Source organism: Plutella xylostella, chromosome 21, assembly GCF_932276165.1.
Source record: "Plutella xylostella chromosome 21, ilPluXylo3.1, whole genome shotgun sequence".
Lineage (NCBI taxonomy): Eukaryota > Metazoa > Arthropoda > Insecta > Lepidoptera > Plutellidae > Plutella > Plutella xylostella.
In genome coordinates this window covers 5,908,225-5,923,270 of record NC_064001.1, presented here as the reverse complement: position 1 = coordinate 5,923,270, position 15,046 = coordinate 5,908,225, and the positions used below count along the sequence as shown (strand labels likewise).

At 40.2% G+C, this 15,046-nt stretch overlaps 1 protein-coding gene across 1 annotated transcript in view; it reads right to left on the bottom strand.

The window, feature by feature from the left end:
- Nucleotides 1–13,376: 13,376 nt before the first annotated feature.
- LOC105388952 (hemicentin-2) overlaps nucleotides 13,377–15,046 on the bottom strand; it is a 103,089-nt gene continuing 101,419 nt past the window's right edge. Inside the window, exon 7 of the mRNA XM_011559999.3 lies at nucleotides 13,377–13,896. Coding sequence (XP_011558301.2) covers nucleotides 13,661–13,896 — 236 coding nt within the window. The 3' untranslated portion in view covers nucleotides 13,377–13,660. The remainder of the gene's footprint in view (nucleotides 13,897–15,046) is intronic.

The window sequence follows — 15,046 nt, the reverse complement described above, 5'->3', positions numbered from 1 at the left end:
CACAGGATCGGGAACGGTGGTCATTTTATAAGAAGGCCTTTGCCCAGCAGTCGGACACGATACAGGCTATATAAAAAAACAACTAAAACGGGTTCTTTTTATATTTTGACAAGGTACAAAAGAAGATATTTATGGAGCCGACTGTACCAGCCAAAGCCCATGCACAGAATATAAATTTATTTTCTAAATGAAGAAGTAGCTTACTTGAACAAGGTGGTGAGTAGCAGCTAGACAATTTACGCAATGAAGAAGTGAGATAAAACAATAACTCTATTCTGAGGATCTCTTGCCCAGAGCGTCACAGTTACATTGTGTGACTTAAACCCCTTGAGGCCCCACGGCATTTGCATATATACGAGTACATAGGTACTACCATTTTACATAATATTTCACCAGCACTTCAGACAATAGTTCTCATTCACTTCGGCTCCTATTATGATGTACTTACTTAAAACCTAATTACAATTTAGTATAAAATAATGGTATGCCGAAACGTGGAAAAGGATAAAAGCTTTCATCGGAAATAACCGGAATTGTTACATAGAATGCTTTGTGTCCCAGACACGCGGGATCGGCACAAAGGGTGTTGTAGCTAGGGGGTCACTCTATAAATCGATGAACGAACCAACCAAAAAATTCTCGCAATCGGCACAATTTAACACCATGAGATAGAGCCATAGTACGCGCAGGTGTGTAGTGGGGCGTCTTGCAGCTACGTCTCTATGTTTCTGCCAGTCGACTCTTTAAGGCTTAAGGGTGGTAGTCACTATCAGCTGCATGCGGCCCACAATCTCTCACCAGTGGCTCCAAGTAGCTGTAGTGCATACAGCGGCCACACTCCGGCAAACCGCGTCGACTCGCGGGCTAAACCTGGTTGAGGGGACCTGATGCTTTAGCAGATGGGTTAATCCGCGGACACCTCCCGCGCTATGCACTAAGTCTGCTTCGGCGAGAAAGGCAACCCACCGCAGATATGCAAGAGGGCATGGCTGTCTCGGCGAGGTAGCAAGGCAAGGTGGATGGCCTAGGGCGACGGTAGAGGGCATTAGCAATCGTCGGCCAGACACATCATCCAAACCTCTCCCCGGTCGTAGCGGTTCTCCGTTCCATCGGATACAGAGAGGGGGGGACGAGTGTGTGCACTTGTGTTTGCGCGTACATCTGTGCACCTTAATATATCCTGCGTACCTGACTGCTTCCATATAAAAGGACTCCGTTTACGTCTGAAAGTCCTGTGGCGATGGACCGAGGTAGAGAGGTCCGGATTGATGCAAATCGGGCTTTGTCTGAAGTCTGCACACAGGCGGCTCTGGGGGTGTCTATAACGCCGTGGTCGCTTTTGCACTGCATTGGGGTGACAGTGCGAATTCGGCAGCACCCAGAGTGACAGAGCAGCCCTATTCAGGGAGGCCCTGCTCTCTCCACATGGGGAAGGGGCTAGAAAAGGTGCCCTAAAAAAGGCTTAGCCCTAAATTCAGGATGGTAGCAACCGCGGCTGCCTCCGCATCAACAAAAATCGCGGTCGAAGTAACAAAAATAAACTGTACCAAAAAAAAACACCGGTTATGACTTTTGGGGCGTGAAATGTGAGGACGCTTCTTGATCGCAATGACAACGCCTGTCCAGAGCGTAAGACCGCTATTGTAGCAAGAGAACTCCGGCGCTTCAACATCGATGTAGCGGCCCTCAGTGAAACACATCTTGCTGATGAGGGGGAGCTTACGGAACACGGCGGGGGTTACACATTCTTTTGGAAAGGTACCACAGCCGCTGAACCTAGACGGTCAGGCGTTGGATTTGCGATCAAAAATCATCTTGTCAGGAAACTGGGGCAGTTCCCAGTCCATATCTCTGACCGCATCACCACATTACGCTTGCACCTATTAAACAACAACTTCCTTAATATCATCAGTGTCTATGCACCTACGCTGGATAAAGCTGATGATATTAAGGACCAATTCTACGAGGAATTGACACAGTGTCTCAATGGCGTGCGCCCTAGAGACCAAGTCCTTCTCATGGGCGATTTCAATGCCAGAGTAGGACAGGACTACGAGGCATGGCCTGGGGTCTTGGGTAGACACGGAGTCGGTAACATGAACAACAATGGACAGTTGCTGCTGAGTCTTTGTGCCCAGTTTGACCTTGCGATAACGAACACCATGTTCAGACTTCCCGCTAAGCACAAGACTACGTGGATGCACCCAAGATCCAAGCACTGGCACCTGATTGACTACGCTATCGTTAGACGAAGCGACGTTTCCTGTGTCCACATAACTCGCGTCATGCGCAGTGCACACTGTTGGACCGACCACCGCCTGGTTGTCACCAAGATGCATATCCGTCTCTCTCCTCCACGAAGGTCTCAGAAAGCGAAATGCTCACGTCTTAACGTAGACAAACTGACCAGTCTTCAAGTGAGAAAGAGTTACAGCGAAGCCTTAGCTAAGAAACTACCGTCACCGCGTGAACAGACAGGTGACATTGATGCTGACTGGAGTGTTTTGACATCTCGTATCCTGGATTCAGCTACTACCGTCTTGGGTCTAAAGGTTCGAAAGAACGAGGATTGGTATGACGAGAACGACGGAATGCTCACAGAAGCGATCGATAAACACCGACACCTGTTGCGGAACCAAAAGGATCGAAATTCGGCGGAAATAAAAGAGAGTAGCCAGGCACTCAGAAGAATATCTCGGGAAACTAAAGATAGGTGGTGGCTCAAAAAAGCCAACTATATCCAGTGGCTTTCTGAAACAAAACAGCTCGGGGAGTTCCACGCCGAGGTACGTAAGCTGGTCGGCACATCGTCTCACATAAAGGTAGGGTAACGTAACGTACCTTGGGACGCTTGTACCTCGGGACATTGATTGTATTTTAAAAACCGGCTAAATAAACACATTAAAATTCTACCCTAGGCATAGTATTTTACTCGCTTGGCAAAACTAGTGAGTCTCGTGATCATATCAGGATCGAGTGTGTGGTGAAGACAATTTGAAGTTTTTTGGAGTCAAAAGTAGCTTTTGTATAGTTTTTTGTGTTGCTTTATCTCATTGAGGCATGCTCAAAATAAAGACATGGATGTCACGTATAACTTTTCAGTTATTTAATTTTATGACATGGCAATTATCTCAAAGATTCCTATTAATTAAAAATAAAGATATTTAAATTTTGGTTAAATATTGCTTTTTTGTACCTTAGGACACGATTAAATTTGTACCTTGGGACACTGTTTCCTATGGCTTTGTACTATGGAAAATGCAAACATCTAAATAACGCCTTATATCTCTGTTCTTATTAGTGCCAGAGTGAAACTAGACAGAAGAAAGATGCAGTAAATCAATAAGAACAGAGATATAAGGCGTTATTTAGAAGTTTGCATTTTCCATAGTACAAAGCTGTAGGAAACAGTGTCCCAAGGTACAAACGTGTAACGTACCTTGGGTCAAAACAAGCATTTTTACTTTTATCTTAATTGAATAAAATCTGGCCACACTAAAGCTTTAGCACAAATACTAGTGATAATAGATTATATATCCTACCGAATAAAGAAAATTTCGCATTAATATCTTAGTTGTACGCTGCGATAGCTTCATTCAAAGTTGGGGTAGTCGAAAATGTCCCTAGGTACGTTACGTTACCCTACCTTTGCGATCCTTAGATGGGCAACACCTTCTTACAAGTAGAGATGATGTGTTAAACAGATGGGCACAACATTTTGAAACACTGTTGAATGTAGATCGAACAGCCGATCTACGACATATTAGCTTACTGCCGCAACTTCCAGTCTGTGAGAAGCTGAATAGGCCACTGGCACGCGAGGAAGTTGTCCTTGCTATTAAACAGCTCCACAACAAGCGCGCGGTGGGCATCGACTGCATACCAGCGGAGTTGTTGAGGTACGGCGGTGAGGAGTTACACACGCAGGTATGGGAGCTCTTTGTTCGTATGTGGGAGCTGAGGCGAGTCCCAAATGACTTTCTAGTGTCACGCATCAGCACTCTCTACAAGAGCAAGGGCGATCGCTCTGACTGTGACTCTTATCGCGGTATCTCTCTTCTCTCAGTCTGTGGAAAAGTCTTTGCCCGAATACTTTTAAACCGCCTTATGACATTATCCGAACAATTCCTGCCAGAAACCCAGTTCGGCTTCCGACCAGACCGAGGGACGTGCGAGGCAATTTTTGCAATCCGCCAACTACAGGAGAAGAGCAGGGAACAGGGTCAAAACCTATACCTTTGCTTCGTAGACCTGGAGAAGGCCTTTGACAGTGTCCCTCGTGAAGCCCTCTGGCTGGTGTTGCAGAAGGTGGGATGCACGGAGGATTTCGTAGAGCTTCTCAGACTACTACATGACAACATGCAATGCTGTGTCACAGTGGATGGCGAGCAGTCAAATTTCTTTCCCGTCACCTGTGGGGTGAAACAAGGTTGTGTTATTGCACCCACACTGTTCGCCATATACTTTGCCGTAGTTGTCCAGGAGGTTCTGCGGAGTTGTTCCCAAGGTGTCCATATAAGGTTCCGCACAGACGGGAAATTGTTCAACCTGGCTAGACTCAAGGCATCTACGAAAGTGTCGTACGCTATGGTTACTGAGGTCATGTATGCAGACGATCTTAGCTTTGCAGCAGATTCCCCAGATGGCCTGCAACAACTAATGACTGCTTTCCACTCTTCGTGCAGTAAATTCGGCCTGAAAGTCAGTGTTAAAAAGACAGAAGTGATGTCCTTGGACATGCACGGTCACGAAACACTGGCAATACATATCGGCGAAGATTTGTTGAAGCAGGTCGATAAATTTCGTTATCTGGGGAGCACTATTTCATCCAAGTGCGACCTTGACGCTGAAATTAACAGTAGGATCGGGGCTGCTGCCGCAGCATTCGGCAAGCTGAGTTCCAGGGTCTTCTGCTCACATGACTTGAGACTGGCCACAAAAATTTCGGTGTACATGGCTATCGTGCTGCCGAATCTGCTGTACTCCTCCGAGACGTGGTGCGTGTATCGTCACCACATTCGCACGCTAGATCGATTCCACCTTAAATGTCTAAGAAGTATTATGAACATCCAATGGTCTGATCGCGTGCGAAACACCGAAGTACTGCGCCGAGCTAATGTTGGTGGCTTGGAGTCGTACCTAATGCGGCGACAACTTCGGTGGTGTGGCCACGTGGCACGTATGGCGGAGGAGCGGGTCGCGAAACGCATCTTGTACTCGGAGCTGAAAGAGGGCAAACGTAAGGTCGGTGGTCAGCTCTTGAGGTACAAGGATGTCCTGAAAAGGCACCTCAAAAGATGCGATATCGAACCCGCACATTGGGAGAGTTTGGCAGCACGACGTCCCGAGTGGAGACGATTGGTGAAGGCTAGGGTGGCTGGTTACGAGGAGCGCCGCAAAAAAGAATTAAATGCAAAGCGTGATGCACTGCGAGACCGGCCACCTGCGGCCATCATCTACAATTATGAACGCGGTGTTCTTACTTGTCCACACTGTGCGAGGAAGTTCACCGCCAAAATTGGCTATATTAGCCATCTTAAGGTGCACCAGCGCCAGAATTAGGTCTTGGCGCTGGTGCGCCTCAGGCGTCACAGTAAGTTAGGAGTCGATGGCAGTCGCCATGGCCGAAATCGGTCGGAAGGTCATCATCACACGCAGCGCTCCGAACCTTCGAAAAAAAAAATGGAGCGCGAACCATGACTCTATCTCGCTGTTTAATACACTCACGGGCTATGAGAAAGTTCCACTCACAAAATGACGACACCAAACAACCCATTTTTTTCAAAACATTTAATTTTAAATTTGAACAAAACATTACCGTTTTTAGTTGGCAATATCCTGATGCTCGGTAAAATATACTACAATGTTGCAGAAAGCGTCGTTAATCTAGCCTTTCCCGTTTAGGAGTAATTTAGTGAGTTCCTGAGTAGAACCTTTTCATTGCCCGTGAGTGTACCTGTTAGTTCGTTCGTCAATTGAGAGAGTGGCCCCCCTGTGTCCATCAATAACGTCACCAATTCCAACAAACTGTCTTCTCCGCATCAATACAAGCCCTAGGGAAATACCATCTTGAGCGATGGCATTGCATAGCAAATCTGCAATTCACATGATTTGCATACACTTCGCATACGAGACGTGCTGGAGCTAACTTGTAACATATTGAGTCGGATCGCGATGCGGGGACACTAATGTAATACCACATACTGGAGCACACACCAGGTGACACTGTGTGCAGCTATGTAGATGGTTCTGTTAAAAACAGCATAGTCTATGCTAGTAGCCTATGCGAGACTGTGTGTTCTATTACACACACACACACGTACTCACGCCTTGTACTAATGTACTCCCTTGCGGGGTAGGCAGAGGTGCATTGCTGCACCCACTTTTCGCCAGAGTGTTATGTTAGTCCCAATGTAATAGGGGGCGGGCCTATTGCCATTTTACGGGCACATCCAAGACCCCGAACGACGTAGTGGTTAGTGACCCTGACTACTGAGCCGATGGTCCCGGGTTCGATTCCCGGCTGGGGCAGATATTTGTTTAAACACAAATATTTGTTCTCGAGAGTCTATTCTCCTCTTTAAAAGACAGTCGCAAACAAATCTCGTTCTCCCTCAAAGTGAAAATGACAGTTTGAACCATGTAGACCTCAAATATACGCGACGTTTTCTAGGGACCGTAAAAAATGTTTATTATACTATTATGCCATTCAGTAGTTAGTGTTTGCGACATGAGAATCTAAGCTCAGGTTGATAGGTCACTCGGTAAGGATATCCTTTCCTTACTGTTATCTTTCAATGTGAAACGCTGCTATACTTACCACCACACATTAATGTAATTAAAGTACCTAATAATAATATAATTTGCACTCGCCAAATTTTGATTACCATCTCAAATTTAGCATGATGGAAACTTTGCGAAATGGAAACAAAATGTTCATATTTGATGTTTTAAATTATCTCCGGAGTATTGCTCTGGCAAAATTGAACACAAGCAAAGATCTTAAAGTTTTTAAACTCCACTTAAACTTCTTAAAATACTAATTGGGTAAACATTTAAGATTAGATGTTGACTTTTAGCGGGAAATTTGCTCTTAACAATAATCTCCTGATAATATAAAATTTTGCTTTTGTTAATATTTGATGTACCTATAGTATCTTGATGGATAGTTTCGACCGAAAAAATAATATTCTATCATTCGTAATCTAAACTCTCGAAGATATTAACTTTGGGAGTTTATTTCTATGTATTAAGAATTGATTTCTATTCTTATTGCCACTGTATTATTTTTAATATTTATAACTGTCGTCGTTTGATACATAATCAGTATTTTTTAGGGTTCCGTAGCCAAAATGGCAAAAACGGAACCCTTATAGTTTCGTCATGTCCGTCTGTCCGTCTGTCCGTCTGTCCGTCTGTCCGTCTGTCACAGCCGATTTACTCGGAAACTATAAGTACTACAGTGATGAAATTTGATGGGAATATGTGTTGTATGAACCGCTACAAAAATATGACACTAAATAGTAAAAAAAAGAATTGGGGGTGGGGCCCCCCATACATGTAACTGAGGGATGAAATTTTTTTTTTCGATGTACATACCCGTGTGAGGTATCAATGGAAAGGTCTTTTAAAATGATATAAAGTTTTCTAAAAAACATTTTTCTTAAAGTGAACGGTTTTTGAGATATCAGCTCTCAAAGTCGTAAAAAGTATGTCCCCCCCCCTCTATTTTTATAACTACGGGGTATAAAATTCTAAAAAAAATAGAGGTGATGCATGCTAATTAACTCTTTCAACGATTTTTGGTTTGATCAAAGTATCTCTTATAGTTTTTGAGATAGGTTGATTTAACCGTAAATTATATTTGCTGCTACGGAACCCTTTGTGCGCGAGCCCGACTCGCACTTGGCCGGTTTTTTGCGATTTTAATGTTGGTCTTAAAATTTAGAGATTAGTTTTGTATGTCGGGCACATCAACCTTCCATAAAGTAGTTTATGGATAAAATTCGTTACTGAATTACACTTTACTGACGGACGGATTCAATGTAGAATAGAATAGAATAGAATAGAATATATCTTTATTGAACACCACAAATTAAAATATAAAAAAAGAGAACTTATAAACTAGGAACAATGAACAATAGGCGACCTTATCGCTTAGAGCGATCTCTTACAGGTAACCTTAAACATAAAGAAATAAAACTAAAGAAAATTTGAGGGCGGTGTACCTACTACCTAACTACTTATAATATAGCTAAATAAACCATACATACTATAGCTACATAAATACTAACATAAGTTACATATTCTAACTAATATACCTACATACCATTATTTACATACATACAAACATACATACATCCTATATATATACAATAAATACCTATATTCATACAACATCTCGAAAGTAGGTAAGTAACTATTGAGACAGATAATGTTTTTTAACAGAATTTCAATGTATTTCAACTTAAATATCTGTTTCATTTCTTTGTCAAGCGAACCGCTCTACCGCCCTGCATTTAATGTGAATGTACAACACTGAACACTGCAGTTATTAAGAATACCTGGAAATGTATTCAACCGGTCTGATTGTAAAGAAAATATATTACATAAATGTAAGTAGCGTATCGAAAATAGCAATATTTCAACGGAAAATATCTTATCAAAGTTGGAAACATGTCAGAGACAGACCATGCCTTCGTACGTAAAAAATATGTTTTTTTCATCTATCAATTACTTACCTACTTTGATTTATTCCTACCACAAAAACCTGTAACATTTGCTGCTTTGATGTGCATAATTATTTATTTATAAATGATAAAAAAGTTTTATAGATTTGTGACATTCGTCTTGTGAAGCGTCGTAGGTATTTAGGCCTTGGTCTCCTATTTACGCCGTAGGTCGCGTCTAGCGTCACGCCGTAGGCCGCGTCACGATGCTCACTATAGAAATGTACTGATGCGGTCTCCCTCACACGCCGACGTTGGCGCGTAGACATAATGAGCATTGTGACGCGGCCTACGGCGGTGACACTTGACGCGACCTACGGAGTAAATAGGAGACCCCGGCCTTAATGAATATAAAGGTGATTGTGTCATGCTGGCGGTGGAATGACTTATGGCTAGGAAATGTGTTTCAAGTCATTAATTGGAAAAAACTATGGGGTAATTCGTAAGAGTACTGACGTATACGCGTGCGAGTAGCTCGGTAAGTCTGAAAGCTGAAACGTCAGTGGGCCTGTCCTCTGTCATAATTATATGCCGAATAACCAATGACGAAAAAAAATTTTCTTTCCTTTTTGCGAATAACATAGGGAAGGGGTATACTGTGTGACAATTACGGAGTGATCATGAATCAGTCAGGTTTATCCACAGACCTGTGTTTGAATAGACAACGCTTGTCTCATTCCTTGTATAGAAACCAAGCGTGCCATTATTTTTATACCTACTGTCACGTCAGTCACGTCACTTGAACGATTTAGTTTAGGAACGTCCCTAATGACACTGCGCTAAAGGAAGATAATTTCACTCCCTTTTTACACGCGAAGTACATGCACTTGCGTTGTCTACTCAAATACAGGTCTGTGGGTTTATCTAATTTTTCCACACCATAAATTTACGTACATACATACATACATATGCTCACGCCTGTCTCCCAGAGGGGTAGGCAGAGACTATGGATCTCCACGTGCCACGATCCTGACATACTTCTTTCGCTTCCTCCACATTCATAAGTCTCTTCATACACGCACGTCGGTTTCGGAAACTCCTAATTTGGCTCTTCTTGAGTATGTCGCCTATCTGGTCGACATACTTTCGCCTAGGACGTCCTCTACCGACACAACCATACATCTCCGCACAATAAATTTCTTTCGTCAATCTTCTTTCATCCATCCTTTCAATGTGACCAAACCATCTCAACATTCCCTTTTCAATTTTGGTCACTACGTCTTCTTTTACTCCAACTCGATCTCTTATAACACTATTCCTTATCCTATCATTCAGTTTCAGTCCACACATACTTCTTAGAGAGCGCATCTCAACAGCATTTACCCTACTTTCATTCTTCTTCTGCCAGACCCAGCTTTCACTTCCATACATTAGTGTAGGGACCAACACTCCCCCATGAACAGCCAAACGAGCCTTTTGAGACACGTTTTGACTCCTCATGAAAGAGTGCAAGGCCCCATTTACCATAAATTTAAGTTTGGTAAATGCTAGTAGGTATAATTTGTTTTCGGGATCAGCTACAGTAGATAGATGGTAACATCCGATTCCTCTCTGTCAGAATCCGTAATTTTAAACAAAACGAAGTTTTCAACTTTCAAGTCCATAAACACAGAGTAGCGAAGTACTAAAGTTCAGATCGGATCCTAAATAATGGATATTGTTTTAAAGTTATAACAGCATATTCTCAACTAAAGTTTATTATTGATATTTGCTATTAATCTTTCAAGTTTTGTTGTTAAGATGGTAAGGTAAGGTTGGAAACTGTTACTGTAATAATAAATACATACATAATTATATTTTCATTTAATCCGATTTGTAGGTATCATTAGTAGTTGTGTTACGCTGTTTGTAGGTGAAAACAGGTGTTCACCATTCAGGGTGGAAGTTCCTAACTGACGTTACCAATGATTTCAATTTAGCACCAACTTATGGCGAAAAAACCCAGCTATTCCATAGTACATACATACATAGTATACATATGCACTCACGACTGTACGAGTAATCCCCGAAGGGGTATTCAGAGTCACAGTCATAAGTGCATTGTACTTATTCCAAAAACGGCGATATGGTTCGCAACCTATCACGTGAGTACAAATGTGCTGCGAAAAGCGAGTGGCTCGCTTTGTGAGCCACCTCTGACTACCCCTATTCCATAGTATTTTTTCAAAATGTTGAAAAGAATTGTTTTGGAATGTCTGAGTAAATAGTCGAAACTCACAATATGGCCTAAACTCGGGTCAACCTTGAATTTATGCGTCGTAGATAAAAACCAAAGAAGATGTAGGATGGTCTGGATGATTCCTGAACAAAAGTGGTCCATATTGATGGTGACTATTATCCCTTGGAACGAGCGGCTCTCAGGGTGTCTACATTAACCCATTTTACCCCATTCGTCTCAAATTTCCTAATCCACTAAGAAATTTTCGAACTTCTGTGTTATATGAATCTTTTTATGATAACATAAATATGAGATTTTATTTGTTAAACTACCAAAAAATACTTAGCTATTAAAATGACTGAGAATAAATATATGGCTCTCTCTGTGCATTCTGAAATTAAAAATCCAAATTATCTTTATAACATTTTATTATCAAAATAACCATATTTACAAATGGAATGATAATGGTACACCCTATTCACAATACTTTGATGTTTAATGATAGTAAAGTTACGGGATAATACGTAAATTATTATTATACCTTATAGTTGCTCTAGTTTAAATATAATTATGTACAAATAGCCTGGCCTAATCTTCTAATGCCATTTTATACATGCAATCAAAATGAATGATAGTTAGGTACCTAATTTATCGACGATACATACATAAAAAACATACATACAGGTATGAACCTCCTCCTTTATTTGAAGTCGGTTAATTATATCTGTAGGCCAAATGCAAACTGCAGACTAGTTGTCAAATATTTACATAAGGTAATTTTATGTGTAGTCAATGGAAGACAAGTAAAGCAAATGTATCATGTAAAATATATGAAACATTGATCGAGAAAACATATAAGTATTTGAATAAGCTAATGGTTTTTATCAGAGTAATGTCTCACTTATAAATTAAACTGGTTCAGTACTTTAGTACCTACATCAAGATCATAATATATTGAAGAGACACATTGGAAAATTCCATTGAAAAAACATGTTTGTACATAGAATTGACCGACATTTATAAGTCATCTGAAGAAGCCGGCGTCATGGAAACGGTAGTAAAGGAATTTATTCATTTCAATATGTAATGAAAGTCGTTTTCCTTTTATAAGCACGTTTATGTAAGTATCACGTTCAAAATATATTTGTGATGTTAGGTACTTATGTGCGTAAGAAACATTTACACTCGACTGATGTTTTTAAATCCAAATATATTCCGATATAGAATTCCGAATAGAATTGAAAACAAAAAGAAGACTTATTTTTTCTTCTTAAAAACTTTATTAACTGCTAAATGTGTTCAAATTATATGTATAAGTCACACAAGGTATCGGACAGCTGATAATATCTACACAGAATAGATACATTGATACATATTACACCCAAAACCTGAGCACAAAATATACATAATGCATATATTATTATGTTCTTTAAATACCGGTGTTCATTTTTTACTTTATACTTAGATAGATAGATAGGTAGAATAGAATACGCTTTATTTGCACACCAACAAAGAATCATATTAATAACAAATTACAACTTAATTAGGGTACAAAAGGCGGTCTTATCACTAAAAGTGATCTCTGCCAGACCACCTTTACTTAATTGAGATTCTGATTCGGCCTCGTTTATAATTGTTATAATAATATGAGCTTTTGTACAATTATATGTAATGAAAACAGACTGATATTAATCTACGTAAAATAAGTATCATAATACATATAGATATGATAAAGACAAACTGAAGAATGTAGAGGTCGATAGGTTCAATTTAACGTTGAAAAATTGAATCTAATTTTATCTGACACTAGCTGCTGCCGTCAAAGTAAATAATCAATATTGGCAGAGCAATCTTTTCGAAGCAATTAAATTTTGATTACCTCTCTTTGAAGTAAGTCACACACAATTTATTTGAAAAGTACAGTGCAGCGAGCACATGATTCGATACTATTTTCGAATCTACACGAAGGGTCACTTTTACCAAACGCTAAACGTATTTAAATCAAATTTCAAATACATTTTGTACTAACTGACAGACGTATGACAGGCTACTAAATACGTTTAGCGATTGGTGAAATTCCACCTAACATATGGAAAAAGCAAATGTCACTTTTGGAACAAACTTTGCCTTACATTTTGACAGTGACAGTTGACGATACGCAACGTTAACGGAGGTTCGAAACTTGTGCTCGCGACTCAGGTCTTCAGACTAGATGAATAAATACAAGTTTTTATTAGCAACCCCTCTTATTTTTTTTAGACAAAGTATGTATAAGTACTTACATAATGCTTCGTCTAGAACACAATTCCTTTACTAGTAATCTCCTTTTGAATACAATAAATCAGGCTCGTTCTCTATTTTTAAATGTTTTTTGTAAGTAGGTTCTATAAACACGAACTGAATTTAATTCATGCTGTTACGATATTTCCATTAATACTGAATTACATTTGCGAGCAAGAAATGTAAAGCAATGAAAAAGTCAAGTTGCTATGTCACAGGATTTTTTTCATGGCTAACGTATCATAGCCCATTTCTTTTTAAGCCACCAAATTGTAATCATACTCATTGTTTTTATCGACACATATATTAAATAAGTATGTACATATATGTAGGTAAGTAGGTACTATTTACATTCACGAAGAAAATCTCCTAGACCCTTAAACTATTAATTCGTTTTAAAATGTAAACACAATGATATCTTACACACATAACATCAATTACGTATTAGCATTTAATGCCTCTTTACAAATACATAAAAGACTTAATTTTCTGGTCATCTATTTTGGCACAAGGATTTCTTGAGAGCATTCAAATTAAAATTACTGATGAGTTCGAAGAATGGCACGAGTAAGTACCATAGGAACGTGTTGAGAGGGAGAGTGATAGAAGATTGACTGGTGGTGCTGAGAAGTAGGATGAGTGAGAGGGATGGCGCTAGTTTCGTTGTGTCGCTCTGCATTGCAGCCGGTCTCTCGCCGCTGACTACGTGTACCACCACCGATGCTGAATCTGCTTGCAAAGAAAATGGCAAGGTTAGTGCTGCCTGTATCTGAAAGACAGACACTGGAATTACAGCTAATATTATGTTGTACGTTTGGGGAGGTTCCAAGATAATATGGCTGATTTCTCATAAAAGTTGTCAAAGTTTACATTTGATGCGCTGTAAAGTTGTTAGAAAAACATACTGACGTTCAATTGCCTATAACTTAAGTATCCCTGGCTATTTCAAAAATAACGTAGTGTTTTATTTAACACAGTTATGTAAAGTACCTGAAAACATACAATAGGAGCAGACAGAATTCCAGATTGAATGAATGTACCTTTTAAGGTAAACAACGTTATCAAACGAGCGCGAATCGCTGCAAAGTTAGCCGGGCTGCAGATGGCTTAACTTTATTTTCCTTTTCTTTATTTCATTTATTTCCTGCAGCGCTAGCACTACTAATAACTGGATTAGCATAAAAAAGGGGACGGGCGGCGTGACTTTATGAAGTTGTTTTAAACCAGGATTTCAAAACTCGATTAAGCGCTGCAATATAATTATTTTTTGCTTGAGACAAGTTAGAAACGTGAAGCAGACTCGAGGGACATTTCATGAGTACACGACATTATTAGTACGCTTCATCTGACTCGAGGCCTTAGATGTTTTCTTTAGACGGCATTAATTACGTTAGGATTGCTCTGGTATATTGGCACAGGTTCCTCGTCACACACACAAATAATCAAACTTTCCGCTCCACTGCTCCCACCAGCCGATGTATCGATTCTCCAAGGACCGTGCTTGAGCTGAACAGTAAAAGATGGTGGCAATTCTACTCTTTCGGTGGTCTTCTATTTTTATCGCTGAATAAGGTAGGCGTGTTATAGGTTTGATGAGTGTATCTATGTTTAAACACTCTAATCTAAACCATTCATGCAATGCATTTTTTAGAAATGACTTGTTTGATCAGGAATTAATAGCTTTCAATCAGTTAGGTTATAATAACAGCGCCACACTAATTATCTAGCATGATACAAAAAAATACATATGGTATCATTTTGGATTTTGAATTAAAAAATAGTCTCAATAGTTTATGACACCTACAACTCAAAAGGTACATCCATATGCCATTGTGTGGCTTATTTAGTAGACTTGCCTCCGAGCGTGGCAGAAATCAAA